The 20,176-nt window shown below is 35.4% G+C and overlaps 1 protein-coding gene across 1 annotated transcript in view; it reads right to left on the bottom strand.

Moving 5' to 3' along the window:
- Positions 1-7,384, bottom strand: part of LOC148947207 (exportin-2-like) — a 66,611-nt gene extending 59,227 nt beyond the window's left edge. The window contains 2 exon segments of the mRNA XM_089097320.1: positions 1,718-1,866; positions 7,263-7,384. Coding sequence (XP_088953446.1) covers positions 1,718-1,866; positions 7,263-7,347 — 234 coding nt within the window. The 5' untranslated portion in view covers positions 7,348-7,384.
- Between the last annotated feature and the right edge of the window lie 12,792 nt (positions 7,385-20,176).

The raw sequence follows: 20,176 nt of genomic DNA, 5'->3' as shown, positions 1-20,176 counted from the left end.
CCTCCTCACAAGACAAATCTTCCTTTACATCCAAGGTATCACAAACTTTTTCATTTTCCTCTATATTTTTTCCTGCAACTCTATCTTGGTTAAGCAAATTCTCAAAATGTTCGGCCCATTTCTAAGCAGGGTCATTTTCTAATATATTTCAAGTAAAAAAAACTTTGAAAATACCAATTAATTCCATTGAAGTGCAATCTCAAATTTAGTGTAATGAATAGATTAACTGTTGTTTTTTTTTCATAAAATGGTTGAATCTTCAGTTTTTTCAACACTTTTGTAAAAATTTTTTGCAACTTTGGTAAAAAATCCTAATCCTTAGTAGGCTATATACTGAGATTGCTAGTATCTTCAACATGATTTGTAACAATTAGAATGAGCTGATACATTTGTAAATGAAAAAAAAACAACAAGCAGCCAAATTTGGGCATCCTTAAAGCTATTCATGGGTGCTTTACAGTTGTTCTATTCACCATACTTAGTAAACCCCAATGGATTGTTTCACAGAGATTCTTGATTAGTTTGGGAGTTTTTATGTTAGCAAGTTTACACAAATAATCTTGTTCTAGGCTTTGTGGATGATCACCTTTCAAGTAGTTTAAACCTTCCACTTAGCTGTCACATTTTCCTAGTAGTTTAAAAGCACTATTCAGTAAAACTTGTCCAGTCAGCATGAAGACTTCTAACATGAAATGCTTGAGAAAATTACCTGTTCTGTTTCAACAAAATTACCATTTGTAAATGTTTGACAAAAAGACCACAAAGTCTGCTTTGGTTAATGACAATTTTTTAACCAAACTACATTGTTTCAATCAGAGTAATAGCCTATTGGTACCTGAGCTCAAGTGAATCAAACACAATGAGTTGTTTGAATCGTTAAATTTGGAGGTTATCAGCAAGACTTAGTTCTCTATAAGTATTAAGCTTCTAGAAAGCAGAAAAAAGTTTGCTTTGATTACTAATGGCAGTATTTAACCAGGCTATACTATTTCAGCCAGAGTAAGAACCTTGTTGCCAACAAGACCTAGTTCTCTATAAGCATTAGGCTGCAAATTTATGGTAAATGAATAATCAATCTAGTATTGATTTTTTTGGTACTTGTATGATCTATGCTCTACCACTCTATTTGTTCATTCATTAACGTATTGCAGAACCGTTTTTTTTTGTTAGTTTCTTTTAGCTTTGCATGAGGCATGGCAAAGAGTAGTGACAGAGTAGTGAAAAATATATAATTTGGGCTATATATTTGAACATAGGAGGGGGGGTAAAGCATTGAACAGTGGGAAGTTAGAAAACAATTCTTACTTACTAATATGAAGAATAATTGTACCTAGTACATTAGGCATGCAGACCCACTACACTTTACCCCCCCACCCCTCCTAATGTGCAAATATATAGCCCAAATTTGTTTCTATAGTATTTTATTTTTATCATACTTAGGTATACTTCATTAGGATTGAGTGTCCGAGAAACATATTAGAAGAATACTAGGTAGGGCGTAGATCATACAAGTACCATTTTACTTTTTGGGTCTATGGGTTTATCAACTATAGAATTTCATTTGCTTTGGTACTGCATGTAAGGACAATATATTCTAAGTAAAATACAATTTGAAAAAAAGTGCTACTGTCAGGAATAAACCTGATGGTTTGTAACAATCCTGCTACTTCTAGCCTACAAAGCTCAAGCACCAAAGAAAAAATAGTAAAAAAATTACCTCAGTAGCCCAATTTCTTTTGATAAAGTTTTTGAAATTGATTGCTCCAGCTGTCCTAATTGTAATATCAAGGTTGGAACTTGAAACCAATGTCAGAAGTATCAATGAATAATTTTTTTCCTTTTCAATGGAGGCTATATATCTTTCAGCTAAATAGAAATAAAAAAAAAATCAATAAACAATGGCAATTTTTTTAAGAAGTAGAGGCAAAGTTAAATTTTTAACATAGCTTCAGGAATGATGATCATATAGTAAAAGTGAATGGTCTATATGTTTATCTTTTCATTCCCTGGGCAAAGATCTTTAGCTGTACAAGGGCTAATCCAAACTCCAGAGGCATAGTTCCCATTCAGAGGGGATGTTTTAGCATTGTGTGTAGTAAAGAACTTTCAATGTATTCTGCATTAATTATTTTTTTGAAGGTTTTTCTTCTAGAAAAGCCTTCAATTCATTATAAGATTGCCTCTTCCATTTGAAGTGAGTGGGAAAAAAGCTTGTTGGTGCTTTTCTGGCCCTATTTAGGGCTGAATTTTGAAAGGTACTGATTTTTTCTGTTTGCATTCAGGTTCCCTTACCCAAAAGTTTCATATAAGTTTAAGGTCATTAAAAAAAAATCTGTCCCTTTTTTTCAGCCCTCTCTGTTAGAGCAGGGACTAATCCTTTTAATAATTTTTTCTACATTAATGCTGCTTTGCCCAAGGACTTACAGTTGTATGTTTCAAGCTGATCAGGAAAAAATAAGTTTTTGAGGGTCCATTTTCCAGGCCCAAAATTCCTTCCCCCTCCCACAGCAAAATTTTGATGATCCTTTTGACCAAGAAAATAATGCAAGTGGACTTCCAAAATCAAACAAAATGGGGTGGGTGTTCTCCCTTTTTTTCTACTATAAAATATGTCTCTAAAGAATTGACAGTATACATAGTTTATACTTAGCCCTTATCCTGGGGCCTCTGTGAGTTGTGTCATCCTTGGATGCATATGAAATGATTATTTTCAACTATTCTGAAAAAACGGCCCCCTCAAAATGTTGATTAGATGTCCTATAGGGTTATAGGAGGACTAGATATCAAAAGAGGTTTCTAGGATGGGGGCTGATTGCTCTCTAATAATTTTTTACTCTTAAAAAAGTCACTAGAACTCTCAATTTCCAATCAAATGAGCATCCCCCAAAGTTTCTAAAATCATAAGGGGGGAGTTGAGGAGGGGGATGTTGCTCTTCATTTTTGTGACAATACTTGCTGCTCTTTGTTTAATAGCAGAAAAGAGACTGGTGTCTAGACTTGATTGTCTTATCAGCTATGAGCTTCTAGGGACTGTTTGCTAAGTTTAGATATCAGCATTTTGCTAAGGTTAAACTCTGAAAACTACACCTATAGCTGACTAACTTAAAAGATGCTATGCACATCTGCAACTTCCCACAAACTGCTTGGAAGATTGAGTTGAAACTTCCAAGTAGTGATGGATGTCAATTGGACCTCAAGTTCAGAATTAAGAGAGGGAGCAGAGATAAACTAAGATGCAGAAACCCTCTTCTTTGTAAAACTTGACTAGCCTTGTGATATTATTATATTTCATTTAATTAATTTAGAATTAAAATCTAAGTCAAAACCAAACAAATTTAAAATTGAAGGAATTTATTATTCCAAATTTTAGTTTCAATAAGGAATCAAACTCCTATTCAGAATCAAGAAAATTTTAATATGAACAGAACTATGTATTTTAAAAAAAAAGCAAGCAAATCAATTTCTTTAAGCTTTATCTTACCCTGCTATGATCACTCAATCCCCAGCCCCAAAAAACAAAAAAAAAAAACAAAAAAAAAAAAAAACAGACACCAATTCTAAAGTATAAATTTAAAAAAAACACAAATTTGAAAAGCCAGAAGCTTGGAAATAAAATTAAAAATTTATGGGATTGTTTGTGGGGCCAAGAGGGCTGCAAGACATGGAAAAAATATATATGCTAAGAATATCTTGATAAACAAAAATTTGCAGTCCTGGACTCTTTATTACTGCCCTTAGCATAGAAACTAGTCATCATTATTTGCATGAATTATCTAATTTTTGGTAATCTAAGTTCTCTGAGAATGATTCAATTTGTTAGAGAAATTTACCAACAATGCTAACTAACAATTTTTGCTTGGATGGCAGAAATGCAATTGTTGGAAAAATTGTAAACTAACAGTTTTATTAAGATAGGACAAAAGGAATGGTACTACTTTGACTATTTCTCCTTCCCCCCAAAAAAAGAAATTATTTAAAATGGGCTTGGTCAGGATTTAGCAAAAGTGTAAGGCTCAAAACAACTTCCTTGTGTTTAATTTGAAAAGCAGATCTATTTTTCAAGATTTCACTTTTATTGCACAAAGACTGTCACAGGTCAACAAAGGTTAATGGCCTTTGGAGTGGGAAGGGTTGAAGTTAAATACCTCAAAATACCTTCCTAAGGGGTCATTGCAACCCTGGTCTATTCCTGAAAGTTTTATTCCACCAACTCAATTGTTTTTCAAGCTTGACAAAAGCCCCTCATCTAGAATTTTACTCAAAATTCTTGTATAGCCTAGGGTATATCTTGCACTATCAGGGGGAAGGGGCGTTAAGACACAATTACAACAGTAAATTAAGCTAGCCAATTAGAGCAACTGTCCCAGTACTCAGACAGTGCTTAGTCTTGGACAAAAATCATGACAAAAGTAAATTTTATATAAACATGGACAGTAGGACTTAATCATGGATATGACATCAATACTTGGGATTAGGTAATGCTTAGGGCCTGTTAAGATTGGTTGACTATAATCTAGGAAAACTTTTTTATTACAATTAAATTTCAACAAAACTTACATACTAGCCCACTGAGGACCAATTAATCTGATTCAATATCAAAGCTCACATGTCCAAAACTGGGCAATCTTGTTAAATTTTCCAAGTTTAGACTTAAGTTTAAAGTAATGTCTAAGATCACTCTGTTGACAAAGCATTTAATCAGTAATGAGGTAATCAGTGCATTTAAAATTGTTATTCTTTAACATGGTTAAAATATGCAAGCTGTTCACATACTTTACTAAGACAACTTTAACTAATCCAACAATGAAACAACCCTCTTTCTAGGTAATATAATAGAGATTCTACAGTTATTTAATAACTGAAGTGGTAACTATCTGCCTGAGTACTATTAGGGCTGTCTTACCCTACATTTTAGGAATGGAAAGATCATCAAATGGATAATTTAATATCCATTGTATCTTTTCTTACTATCCTATTTCAACCCTATAATAAATTAAGCATCAGTTTAACATTCCTACTCTCCACAAGGAAACACTATGAAATCCTGAAAACTCCTTTAAAAAAAAATTACTGTATTTCCTTAGGCTATGTTATTCCTTAAGGCATGTCAATAAACTTTGCCCATACCATTGCTCCCTCAATAGATAAATATAGGCCTATAGCCTGAATTACATACACCCAATGAATTTCACATGGGCAAACTCTTCCCTTCCCTCAGGTTGCTACCATTGCTGTGTTTTTTTGCTGGCAAACTAGGCTACTATGAGTTAACACAGGGAAAATTCATTGGGTAGGACAATATATTTGTCCATTGGGTGGGGGGAGGAACCTATGGGAAAGTTTATTGGTATCCCTTAAGAGGAGATGGACAAATGTCTAGAATAGCAGCTCTCTTGAAAGAGACATGCTAGGAAAAAAATAAAACACCTACCTTATGTTCATTTTTGTGGTTCTGTCTACATTTTTCATCAATTATCATTTTAGTTGTTGGTAAATTTTTCACAAATCGTATTATTGACTTATAAATAAAGTAAACATACCACTCAATGCCTTTTAGTATGCACTTCCCAAATATAATAATCATTTTTGTCAGAAATAAATTTTACCCCCACCCCTATATATACCAATTCATGGTATAGGCTATATTTACAAATTAGGGGGTGGGGTAAAGTTTAAACTTACCTCCCATTTACATCAGAAATAAAATTTACCCTTACCCCCTCCCCCCCTAATGTGCAAATATATACCCTGAATTGGTATATATAGGGGTTTGGGGTAAAATTCATTTCAAACAAAAATGATTATTATATTTGGAAAGAGTATAAAAAAAGGCATCAAGTGGTATGTTTAATTTATTTGTAAGTCAATAATATGATTTACAAAAAACTTACCTTGTTGTTTTAAACAGCCTAGGGCTATATTAAAGCATTAAGGTCTAGAATAGGCTAGCAGCTCTCTAAAAGGAGGCATGCCAAAAATATAAAATACCTAGTTTAATGTTCATTTCTGTGGTTTTGCCCACATTTTCATCAATTATCACATTAGTTGTTTTCAATAGCCTATGGCTATATTAAAGCATTAGGGGGGGGCTGTGGATGAACAGTCAAAGGAAAAACAAATAATCTGAAGTGTCCCTTATTCTAGCAATTCTCTTTCAGAAGAAATGTCAATCCACACCTTTACTGGAATGACATTAGCCTAGTAAGTATTTTAGAATTCTTGTTAATTAGGCTATCCTAGTTTTTTGGAATTTCTTTAGGCTGATTAGGGTAAAAGACCTCTTTTTGGGAAAGACCACTTTTCTTTGGCATTTTGGAAACATAGCAATGGATTTTTGGACTGCCCCTTTTTTACTACAGTATGACATAATGCAAGTGTAGACCCAATCATCTCTCACTAGAGCCAGCCCAGTGAGAGTAATTTGTCATCATAAATCCAATGTGTGGTCTCTGTTTTGACAAGCAAGTGAAATGAAAAAAATATATATTGAACATTTGTGATTTATGGAATAAAAATCAAGAAATAAAAGTTAGATTTTTAGAATCAGAAGACAATCAGCTTTCTATTAGCCTAATAGGGTAAGACACCCAGTAGTCGGCCACCTGCCTATTCTCGGACAGAATGTAACTAACAGGGAACCTAGCTCTTGGCTAATGTGCTTAGAAAGTTTTTATGCACTACTATAATACTATAAAGGAAGTTTTATAAAGGAGCTAGGTTCCCTGTTAGTTACATTCTGTCCGAGAATAGGCAGGTGGCCGACTACTGGGTGTCTTACCCTATGTGAATAATACTGAAACACTAAAAAGATATTTAAATCAAAATAGGACAATTGGCATTTCCAAAAAGAGTTCTAGGTAAGTCAATAAACTAATCATTTTCAGTGAATGATCTTAACTAATTTTAATAATAACCATGTTGTTGCATAGCTTGGATTTTTAGCTATTCATTGGCCTATACACATCTTTTCAACTCTAATTTGATAACAAGATAGGCTATGAGGTTTTAAGTTTTACATAATTTTGCTCAATTGGATACTGGTCTTTTACCCTAGTTTTTACAACTTTGTAGCATTTCCTTCAGAAGAATGGAAATACTAAACTGATATTATCAACTAACCAGATCCTGGCCTTTAGTTGCTTTGGCTGCAACTCATGGTAGCTTAAGGTAGCCTAGGCTATGAACTTTATCAGGATATACTACAAATAAGTTACTATCATGACCATTTACTGCAAAAAAAAAATTATTTTAAGAATAAAGACCTTGTTTTCTATTAGCAGCATCTGGTGATAGCGTTTGCAAAAGACACTCAGCAAGCGCAGTCATACTCCCTTGGTTGATGTCCATTTTAAATACAAGTGGATGATTAAAGTTCAAATTCTGAAATTTTGTGGAAAATATTGTAATCCCGTCACACTGCCTGTAAATTAATCCCTTTTAATTGTATTGTAATCCCTTTCAAACAACCTGTAAGTTAGCGCTCAGGTTTCCGTGGAATTTTTAGGGGGACAGGTCACAGGTTTTCATTTTGTATTATGTTTTTAGTTGGTAACCGAGCAGTTTGCGAATCAACTGACGCATTTTAAAACGGTTCATAGAGTTAATCCATAAAATCCAGGTGTGATTCTGCAACGACGATTCGGATTTTATCATATATGACTCAAATTCTAAAGAGAACTTTGAAGTTCGAAATAACCCAAAGAAGTCTTGAAGGTATTTAGCCACGGCAGATAAAAACTACCAAAATCAATTTTTTTTTCCAGGATTCCAGAGTTTTTTGTTGGTTTTGGAAAGATGTGTTGTCGGGAGAGGGATTAAATTTTTTTTAGATTTTCCGAAGAATTGGGAACAATGGAAACACTTTTTTTTTTTTTTTTTACAAATTTTGTTTTTTTAACTAATTTTATTTGAATAAAATTATTTTTTTTGTTATAACCCTTACCATTAAAATATTAAAACAGCTATGCACTACTGTATATGTAGACACTTTTTGTTTGTGGTTTAATTGGAATTTTTCACAAGACTTCTGTTATTTGTTGAACTTTACAGACTTTCTTAAGAAAAAGTTCACCTTTTTTTTCCGGCAGCAATAAAGTCAATAAAGTTCTGCGAGGAAAACGGCTTATTAACTTTATGGACAACCTTAATAACTTTATTGACGCCATGGGAGCCGTGGAATAGGGTGATTTTCATGTCACCGCCATAATTAATGATAGTTAATGTTCTTGCTGAAATTTGTTCCACGTTGCCAAATTTTTTTTGCAAGGAATACTTTAAGTTCGGTAGTGCCACAGTAGGATTGATCTCTGTTTTATAACTCGGACCCGATGTTCAATCTTAGGTGATTAACTTTATTAATCAATAAATAATTAATTGAAGCCGTGGAAGCCCTGCATTAGGGTGTTTTTCATGTCATGGCCATTAAGTCACAAATTAGGGCACAACCAAGATTAATGATAATTAATTTTCTTGCTCAAATGTGTTGCACGCTACCAAATTTATTTTTGTGAGCAACAATTTAAGTTTGGGAGTGTTAAGTTTCACAGTAGGATTGATCTTGGCTTTGTAATACTTGGATATCGACCCAACGTTCGATATTAGATGAAGTAATAAACCACAGGGCTCAGGATTTTATTCCTTTAATGTGATTATGCGTAAGTGTTTCTATAATAGTCCAAACAACGAAAAGAAGGAAATGAAAGATTGATTCACCCTGTAGTTGCACAGAGCGATTGATCTCTGCCATCATACGTCCCGAAATTTAATTCTGGTGGGAAAATCATAAGAAAATATTTACATAAGAATCTAAACAAGAAGAAAAGGGAGAGATTAAAGTGTTAAAAGTTTTCAAAGCATAGGAGAGCTACCCCTTTTTAATAAAAAAAAATAATATAATTTTTTTTTTACAAAAATAAAATTTTCAAAGAAAAATAAAGAGCTCCATTAAGCAGCAGAAATAAAGTCAAATAATTTGCAAAGCGTAAAACTACCACAAATCACTATCAATAAATGATAGAATGAGCCCCTTTTAAAGTTTCTACGACAACTCCTTCTATATAAAGTGCCTTGGTCAGAAAAAAAATACATTGTGCCCATGTCGTTCTTAAAATCTAGCAATCGATATGTAGGATATCTGAAAACAATCACCTGAAAGGAAATTAATTCAAGTAGCTAGGAAAGTGGCTTCCATCCTATTTTGATTAAAACCAACTATGCAGAGATAATAGAACATCTGTAAAAAAAAAAAAAGCGAATACAATGTTGAATACTATGCATAACTATACAATTGTTATTAATTTATTTGCCATTTGCTTGAAAAATGCCCAAATACAAAGACCTAAGGACACTATCATGTAAGCATATAACTACTTGAACTTCATTTTTGATACCAAGTCTACGATATTTTCCCTCAAAGTTAAAAAACAATAACTTTTAAATTGACAAAAAAAATAAAAAAATGTGTTATCATTCTCGAAGCTTGAAATAATATTTTTTGGGTTAGATTGACCCCCGTAATATGACGTCAATCATTCTTTACAAAAAATTAAATTATAAAAAACAAGTTTTTTTAACTTATAAAGTAGGGAACAGGATTAAAACTTAAGGCCAACAGAAATCAATCCGTAAATGCGAGGGGATGCCTTTCTCTCAAACCTCACTCTTTTAATGGAATTAAATCCAAGAACTCATGAGAGGAAGAAGGTCAAGAAGTGGATTCCTAGTTGACCTACTTGTATTTAAGCACCCCCCCCTCTCTAGCATCTTTGAAAAAATAAATCAGAATTGATGTCAGTTTCTGATTTCACTGCGCATCCTTACCAATTTTGCTTTTTCTCAGGAAAATATAGTTCTAATGAGTTTATTAGATACTTCATTGAAAAATAACAGAAATAAGGTTTTCTTTTTATTCATGAATTTATTCATGATTTTTGCTTTAAACCATTCATTTGTAGAAAGGTCTTTCAATTATTCTTCATGCATTAGTAGTGACGGGGTTCTAGACTTCACGAGCCCAATAAGGAAATTAGCATGGGAATTCTGCCGGTCTATTAGAGAATTATAAGCAGAACTACTAGTCCCTCAAGCCGTCGCACCTGTGCAATGTGGTCCCAGTTTTCATATGTTATGAGACAATTTTGTTTCAGTATTGGCAAGATTCCAACGACAAAGCCCTGTTTCCAGGTGACATGCAAGCGCATGCCCTGCTTTAAAGGCATCCCTGTACAACCGGCCAGCTGGCAAGATTCCCATGACTGCCCCTGTTTCCAGTGGTCATGGCGTAATTGTGTTTCAGTATTAAAGGAAACACACCTGGCAAGGTTACCGTGACACCCGGGGATTCCCATAACCAGGTGTAATAGAGGATGCCACTGTTGTGTGTGACTTAAAACGTTTATTTAGGGTGATGTAATCATACATGGATTTATTGGAAATAACTTAATGACGGCGTAAGCGTTTCCTAATGACGTGGCACGCGTTGCCTAATGACGACGCACACGTGGGTGCCGAGAAATAACTGCACACACCTGGGTCTTATGTAACGACGGTGCACACGTTGCGTAATGACGGTGCACATCTTACGTAGTGGTAGCGCACACATCACTGTCACATAATACTTTTTTGAGATTTTGTTTTTCGCCGAAACGTTCAAAGCGTTTCTTTTTTATTTTTATTCTTTGTTTTCTTTCTTTCACGACGTTTTTCTTTTTCTTTAGGTCTTGGTCCTCGCTAGAACTCGAAAGGTCAATTTCCTTCCAATGGAACAAAACCTCAAGCGCCAGGACTAGCCTGCTATTCCCACTATTTTGTTCTGGTTAATATATTCTAGAAATAACCTATTCCACGACACCTTAGATTCCCATGACGTCACAAGATATACCCCCAGAATTCCATCAACTTGTCCGGTTTTAAGCGCATGTTATGTTTTCGTGACTAGGTGTAACGTGGATGACACAAAACGCGCAGAGGGGTAATTCTATTTCTAGACGCCATTGTTTCCAATGTTTCCTTAGAGAATGATACCAGATAATATTGTGGATTGTTCTTAATGTACTTTTACTAATAAAGGTGAAAGGGGACTACAAGACGCTTAACAGAAAACTAAAAAAAAAATAATATAAATACGACAAACAGGTATATGGCCAGTAAATGAAAATGAAGAAAAAGACAAAAACGAATATTTCGCCTGTATTAAACAAGGCGTTTTCTGCCATGGCTGGCCGGTTCACCTTTAGAACTTTTATGCCTTGTTTGATATGGGCAAAATAATTATATTCACCGACCATGACAATACGCGCATTTGAATAGTATTTTCTCATCACCCCCAAATACATTTTCAGACATTTCTGGTTAAAAATTATATTTCAACCCATTGATTCAAGTTTTTCACCAGCCTGGACTTTCATATTAACCTCCGCGACATTACACTCCTACCCCTTACCACCAACGTGGCATTGAACAACAGAACTTGGCATTTCATCACTAGAACGTGATACTTCAAGCAATTCACGCCACAGTGTGGCACTCTAACTGCTCCATGGCACCATTCGACACCTTCATTAACATTTTAAGCTTCTTCTAGCGTTTGAACACCCTCAATGGATACATTTGATATTGCTATTATTTTCCAATGGTTCCCGGCCCTTTGCCACACACTTACTGCTCCGCGGCACCCTCTGACACAACTTCATTATTCCTAAGACATTTTCAGACATTTTTTAATAAAAATTATGCTTTCAACTCATTGTTTCAAATTTTTTCGCAAGCCTAGCCTTTCATAATAACCTCCAAAAGACACCCTGCCACCGCGACATTACACGCCTAGCCCCTACCATCCACGTGGCATTGAATAGCGGAACTTGGCATTTCATTACCAGAACGTGATACTCCAAGCAATTGACGCCACAGTGCCGAACTCTAACTGCTCTGCGGCACCTTTCGACACCGTCATCAACATTTTAAGCGTCTTCTAGCGTTTGAACACCCTCATTGGATAAATTTCATATTGCTATTATTTTTCAATGGTTCCCGGCTCTTTGCCACACAATTACTGCTCCGCGGCACCCACTGACATTACTTCATTATTCCTAAGACATTTTCAGACATTTCTTGTTAAAAATTATACTTTCAACTCATTGATTCAAGTTTTTTCGCAAGCTTGGCCTTTCATAATAACTCCAAAAGACACTCAGCCACCGTGACATTGCACACCTACCCCTTACCATCCATGTGGCATTGAACAACGGAACTTGAAATTTCATTACCAGAACGGGATACTCCAAGCAATTCATGCCACAGTACCACACTCTTACTGTTCTGGGGCACCTTGCAACAACCGTCATCAGCATGTTAAGTGCCTTCTAGCGTTAGGACACTTTCAATTGGTATATTTTCTATTGGTATCATTTTCCAACGATTCCATGCCCTTTGCACTACTATTACTGTTCTGCTGCACCCTCTGACATAACATCACTATTCCTAAGACCTTTTTCAGACATTTCATGTTAAAAATTATGCTTTCAACCCATTGATTCGAATTATTTTGCAAGCCAAGCCTTTCCTAATAACCTCCGAAAGACACCCTGTCACCACGGCATCAAATGCCTGCCCTCTATCATCCATGTGGCGTTAAACAGCGGAACTTGGCATTTTATTGCCAGAACGTTATACTCCAAGCAATTCACGCTACAGTGCCACACTTTTACTGCTCTTCAGCATTCTCTGACACCCCATTCATAATTCCTAAGACATTTTCAGACGTGTCATGTTCAAAATCTTACATTCCATCAGATGATTCAAGTTTTAGTAAACCAGGCCAATCAAGACGCTCCCCAAAACACTCCAGATAATCATGGCATTACGCTACTGGTAAATTTAAGCCCTATTAAGGAGGTATTTCTAAGAGCTTTTAACGAAAATGGCACATTTCTTTCAGTAAAGACTATTTCACACCATCGTACCACGCTATTGCAGGCTCTCAGACAACGTTTTCTAGTGTGGTATCGTGGTTTATCTTGTCTGTGTTACCCCAGTTGATTTTTCAGAGTGCATTTTGGTCTTTTTGGGTTGAAATCTGGGACTCAGGATGTTTTTATAGTGGTGTGTTGTGGCATATCTTGTCTGCGTTACCTTTGTTAATATTTTCAAAGTGCATATTGGCAGTTCTTCGTTTGAAAAGTATAACTCAAATGTTTTTTAGTGTTGTGTCACGCTTTATCTTACCTGTGTCACCTCACTTGATGTTTCAAAGTGTATTTTGGAAGTTGTTTTTGTTTAAAACGTATGACTCAGAATGTTCTTGTAGTGCTGTGCGTGGTACCTCTTGTTACACATCTTGTCAGTGTTAGCTCTCTTGATGCCTTCAAAGAGCATCATGGAAGTTTTGCGTTTGAAACATATAACTAAGAACATTTTTTTCATATAATGTTGTGTCCTGGTTTATCTTGTCTGTGTTACCTCTCTTGATGTTTTCAAAGTTTATTTTGGAAGTTTTCTCGTTTGAAACGTATGATTTATGATATGTTTTTAATGTTATATCGTGCTTTTTCGTGTTAATGTTACCTCTGTTGATGATTCAAAGTGCATTTTGGAAATTTTCTCGTTTGAAACATTTGACTTTGAATATTTTTGTAGTGTTGTGTCGTGGTTTTTCCTGTCAGTTTTACCTCTTTTGATGTTTCAAAGTGCATTTTGGGAGGTTTTTTTCGTTTGAAGCTTTTGGCTTGGGATATTTGTTCAGTGTTGTGACACGCTTTATCTTGTCAGTGTTACCTCTGCTGATGTTTCAAAGTGAATTTTCGGAAGTTATTCGCTTGAAACGTATGACTCAGAATATTTTTATAGTGTAGTGTCATGGTTGTCTTGTCTGTGTTACCTCTCTTGATGCCTTCAAAGTGCATTATGGAAGTTTTTTCACTTGAAACATATGACTCGGGATGTTTTTTAGTGTTGAGTCCTGCCTTATCTTGTCAGTGCTACCTATGTTAATGTTTTCAAAGTGCATTTTTGAAGTTTTCTCGTTTGAAACTTATGACTCAGGATATTGATTGTCAAAGGGGGGACATAGTAATATCTCAAAAACAGCATATATTATGAAATTAAACCATTCAATGTATGTTTTTGCATATTTTGAACTAACCAGAAGGCACTATGGTGTAGACTTTTAATGCTACTACTACAAGTACTGTAACTAATGACGCCAAGGATATTCAGATGAATCTTTTAAGGAGCTTTTCTGGGGAGTTTCAATTAAACAAAAATATTATGTGAATGCATATTTCCAACAGTTTGTCTTGTCTGTGTTTCCCCTCTTGATATCTTCAAAGTGCATTATGGAAGTTTTTTGGCTTGAACCATATAACTCGGGATGTTTCCTAGTGTTGAGTCCTGCCTTATCTTGTCAGTGCTACCTCTGTTAATGTTTTCAAAGTGCATTTTTGAAGTTTTCTCGTTTGAAACGTATGACTCAGGATATTGATTGTCAAAGGGGGGACATAGTAATATCTCAAAAACAGCATATATTATGAAATTAAACCTTTCAGGGTATGTTTTTGCATATTTTGAACTAGCCAGAAGGTATTATGGTGGATACTCTTAATGCTACTACTACAAGTACTGTAACTTTTGAAGACAAGGATATTCAGGTGAATCTTTTAAGGAACGTTTCGGGGGAGTTTCAATTAAACAAAAATAATATGTGAATGCATGTTTCCAACAGGGCATATAAGCAAAATCATAGGTAACGCCGCTCTATAATAGATAGCAATTTCATTGAAACATTTAAAGGAGCTAATTCGATAGAAAAAAAAAAAAAAATAGATTCTAAAACTAAAATCATGTAAAAAAATATACATAAAACTAGAATAAACTAAATACATATATAAATATACACTATTACTCACATATTACTGCCAGCTACTCTCATGAAAACAAAAAATAAACTAGATTATAAATTTAAAATTACAGTTGGACCTGATTATATTGTTGCGACTATGCTATGATATGCCTTTGAGGCTGCAATTCTCTTGGGTTTACTATTTAAGTTATTCCCTTGGACATTCTGTAAAACTTTTCTTTTGAATATAGGTTAATTTTTCAAAGTAATGTCTTAAATAGAATCAATATTTATAGTACCAGTGTGTTTATTAATTGATAAATCTGCGAAAATATGTTTTTTTTTTATTTCTTATTATTGTATTATATTAAACTTTATATCAAAAATGTCCCTTAAAATATGAATATACTTAAGCCATTCTGGTGTGATTATTTTATCAAGACCATTGCCTGAAAATCAGGTTTATTTATACACATTAGATTACACTCTGGAGAAAAACCTTATGAATATGATGAATGCAAAATGTGCTTTGGAGATAGATCAGTCCTGGATAGAGACCAAAAAAATTCACGCCTGCTAAAATCTTAGTAATGTTTAACCGGCCGATATATGTGCAGATGTATCTTGATTAGTTGCATTTTCTGATATCTCTTGGCCATTTCTGCTTGGCCATTTTCTATTTACACTCAGAGAATTTCTAAGGAGTAATGATAAATATGCCCAATTACTTCTTATAAAAGACTTAAGCCGAGAAATATACATTCCATTTGAATCTTTTGAGCACGTTTAAGATGTAAGCATATTAAAAACAAACGTTGAAATTTAAAACAGAACTTTTTTTGAACTTTCGATCAGCTCTCTAATGGAGAACTTTGCAGACATCTTTTACGCTTAGAGTTACGTCTTTTTCCTTTTTTAAGGTTGTATATTTCTCTCAAAAATTAATAAATATAGATAATATTATTTTTAATTCAAAGTAAAACAATTCTATCTGGAATGTTCCCAAAAATTCCAGCACGAATCTTACGAATTAGAAACATACAAGATTTGCTACGGTGATATCATGGTTGTAGTAATAAACTGCAGCCTAATAGAGAACAAAACAATTGAAAATCAATTTATGGAAGATTTGACAAAATGTCTGAAACCCAGTAGCGGATCCAGGTGGGGGGTTAGGGAGGCTCGCCCCCCTAAAGTAGTGGGTGATTTGGGGTTGGGGCAGTTTGCATTGGTAGGGATGATATAACTCTTTAAAGTTATTCTTTGCAATTGGTTTTTAATAGTTGAGTTATTAATAATTTTTCAATTGTTAAGACTGTTTCTTTTTCCAAATAAGTTTGAAATAAAGTTTCAGTTACTTTATGTGGTCTCTGTTTGATTTTACAGATGACGCATACCACCTAAAAGTATTTAACTAAATTTAGATTTATTAACGGAATCTGTCCGTATAACCCACATTTTATATAATTATCCAGTATGATCATTCCCTATCTCACCCATTATAAAAACCCGGACCGGGGTGCGAGTGCTCCAGAGAACGTAGAAACATAAGCGGCATCAGATCTTTTCACGGGTAAACAAGTCAGATTTCTCTTGGACGCGAAACTTGGCTTCAACGTTGGAACACTAATTTTGAAGAAACTAATTTTAAATTAATTTATTCCAATACATACATGAAAATCGTTAGTTAGTAGTGTAATGTTATTATTAGATGTTTTTAGGAATTAATAATAGGTTTCGAAGTCTCAAGTTAGTTTCAAAGGCATTTTGAGAAAGTTTCTGCCAAAATACGTGTTCCAGGATAATTGGACCGCTGATGGCAGATCAAATGAGAGGAGCTGTTTGTACGTGCCGATATATATATATATATATATATATATATATATATATATATATATATATATATATATATATATATATATATATATATATATATATATATATATATATATATATATACACTACGAAAACTTTACGAAAAAGAAAGTTTTTTTTAAAGAAAAGTAAAGGCCATATTAAACTTAAGATCAGTAGAAATAGAAGCCTACAATAATTCAAACTCAAAACGACCAGAAATTATTATTAAGGAATAAAAAAGGAAAGGATAATAATTGGTATGGCGGTAACACTGCATATAAATTTATATGAATGTATATATAGTGGGCTATAATAATGCAAAAGGTAAATATAACATTGGTTTAAGAATGGAAAGAAAGACAAAGAATAAATTTACGACGATAATCCAGTAAAAAATAAGTTTATTTTTTTCTGGTAAACAAACTGGAAGAATATTCTATAATAGGAGCTTTTCTAGCGTAAAGCGCCGTCAAATTTTGGATCTGCCACTAAAATGTGTGATGTCCTTCAATTTTCTGAAAATTCCCTAAGAATTTTACGAAAAACACTTCTTAACAGACGTTTGGTATATTCTTGGATAGGGCTATTGTGACAACTTTTACCACAGCAACAAATAATTAGAACCCAAGTTCTAAAATTGGTCTCAATCAGGAACCCTTGTCGCTATCTAAATTCACAAAATGCAAAGATTTTCAAACAGAGGTGTTTATTGTTTAAAGTTCAGGAAAGATCTGCCCATTTCATATAAAAACATTGATTGAAAACAAAACTAGTCTTATCTAGGCTCTCCGCCAAAGCAGGTAACTAGACTTTTCAAATATCACAGGAACTACAATCTGAGAAAATAAATATCACGACGTGAAAAAAAAGATAAACTATCCAGTTGCGGATCCAGAGGGGGGGGGGCGAGGGTTACCCCCGCAAAGTAGTCAAAAGTAGTGTAATTTACCTAATTAATGCAAGTTTGCATTAATTAAACTTTCTCCTAACGTAAGTTTGTCGGATCAACCTACTTTGCGCCCCTCCCCTAAAAAAATCCTGGATCCGCGCCTGAAACCATCACACCTATTCCACCAGTTATTAGAAGAAAAAAAAATCCTTATTTTCACAAATTTCATCAACCCCCCGCCTCCTTTTTTACAAAATCCTGCATAGGCCAATCATTTGAGTCCACTATATGTAAATAATATATTAAGTCATAATTTGTATATAAATTAAGTCATACCTGTGAGATGGGACAGTTGCAAACCACTTGGCCGGCTCACCAAGTTTTTTTTCTGCTTTTGCAATTTCGAATAATGCACTTTTGTAACCATTTCTCATTGATTGACGCAAACACACTGATCCATAACTGCACGAAGAAGTGGGAGGAGCTTTTTGTTCGCACCGAGAACGAAGACCAGAAATGATCTGCGATAAGCTTACTGGATAATTATATAAACTGTGGTATAACCACAGAGGCCAACAGGGAGGTGAAAATCATTATTTTGTAAGAACAATGAGGGGAACCTTAAAATCCTAACTTGTTTAAGATGTTAAAATGATGTTTTAGGATTGTGCTGTCCCAATGGGGCTGAAAAACTTAATATTTAAACTTTTTTTTACTGTCAAAGATTTGTTTCGAGTCTTGTTATGGCACAGAAGCAAAAAATTGATATTGAATTGAAATTGAATTTATACTTTTTTTTGGTTTGAGGAACTTTTGGGTTTGCTATTTTTTGCCATGCAGGGCGTTTTTTACAACATTGTTTTGTTGGAGGGAATTGTAAAATGAAAAGTAAACGCACGAGAAGCGGAGATATTATTAATTTACGTTTTGGATTTTGGTTAGCAAATGATGGCCACTTTAGTGGCCATTTTCATCTAATTAAAGCTCTGCGTTGTATGAGTCCTCCTGAGTCATGTTCTTAGTAGGAGGCCTCCCCCAGGCCAGTCAGCGCGTCCCCAGATGGCAGATAGGGGAACGTCCTACAGATATGTAGCATACCTTCATAGAAGGTGTGGACCTAGGGGGACCTAATTCCTGGGGGCCATAATTGAAACTGGGACACCCTCGCCCGGGGGTCTGAAATACAGGTGGAGGAGGAGGAAGGCCCCTCCGATGTACACCATGCAGGGTCCATCGTCGTGTGGACATGTCCCGCTGGGTACACACCTTCCCCCAGCAATGGGAAAAATTCCTCTGCGTCGCAGACCACCGAACGGGAAGATCCCTTCCTAGAGGGACAACTGTGAAGGGCAGTTGTTCCAGCTGCATGGACAATGGCCTCTACTAAGGGTAGATAGGAGTGGCTTATCGCTACCCCTACAAATTAGCCATGAAACTTCTTCTCTTAAATATAAAATGAAAATGGCGAATAAGAAAGTAAGAACCCGTGCTACCGCGTCTGGGGTAGCCGACGGTATGAGACCCAGAATTGCAAGTTGCGAGAATGATATTGTTGATAATGATGATAATGAAAATGATTTTTTTTTTACCGCGTCCGGGGCAGCCGACGATCATTTATCCGATTTGACGACTCTCCAGTCGGAGAAGACTTCGTTTATCCTAACCCTTAAAACATATCTCTCACTCGGAACGCTGAACATACGCACATTAGCCAAACCAAGAAAAAGGGAACTAGTCCTAAGCAAGATGAACCATCACCGCTGGGGCATCGTTGGAATATCTGAGACTCACCTTCCCTCCACAGGAATAGAAAGAATAAACGACATCACGCTCATCACGTCTGGAAGAAGTGATGAAGTTCACCGCCAAGGTGTCAGTTTCCTGCTCTCCAAGCAAGCCAAACACTCTCTTCTTGCCGTCCATCCTGTCTCTGAACGTATTATCCCCATTCGTCTGAAAAGATCCATTGCCAAGAAGCCGAAGAATTCTACAGCCAACTACAACACACCGTTGACACTGCTCCCACGAAAGATGCTCTGTTCATGATTGGGGACTTCAACACCATTGTCGGACGCTCAAATGATGGACTTGAAGACGTCATAGGCAAGGTCGGGTATGGGCAGCAGAACCACAGGGGTGAAATGCTCATCGGCTTTTGTCAGGATTACGAACTTTTCATAACGAACACCATGTTCCGTCATAGAGAACGAAGGAAAGTTACTTGGAGATCCCATGGCGGCCACGCTGCAATCATGATTGATTACATACTTGTCTGCAAGCGATGGAAGTCATCAGTACTGAGCACAGTCTCCATAGCCGGTGGCGACTTCGACTCGGATCATGTTCCAGTCTTATATGAGCTCCGTTTGCGCGTTCAGAAGCCCCAACCGCGTAAGGAAAGCTAACCAAGATATCTTCTCGACCTGCTGAAAATTATAGAAACAAGGAATAGGTATAGAACAGCATACCAAATAAATTGTCAAGAATCCAGCCCATGAAAGCTCCAACAGCTGAAAATATTAACCGATTCTTCGACGAAAGCGCATCATCATTAGAAAAACTGCTAGTGAAATTCGGGGAATTCAGACCCACTCGGA

This window comes from Artemia sp. Qi Xiang Cuo, chromosome 11 (genome assembly GCF_049724085.1).
Source record: "Artemia sp. Qi Xiang Cuo chromosome 11, ASM4972408v1, whole genome shotgun sequence".
Lineage (NCBI taxonomy): Eukaryota > Metazoa > Arthropoda > Branchiopoda > Anostraca > Artemiidae > Artemia > Artemia sp. Qi Xiang Cuo.
The sequence above is the reverse complement of the archived record's forward strand: the minus strand, read 5'-3'. Positions and strand labels throughout refer to the sequence as shown.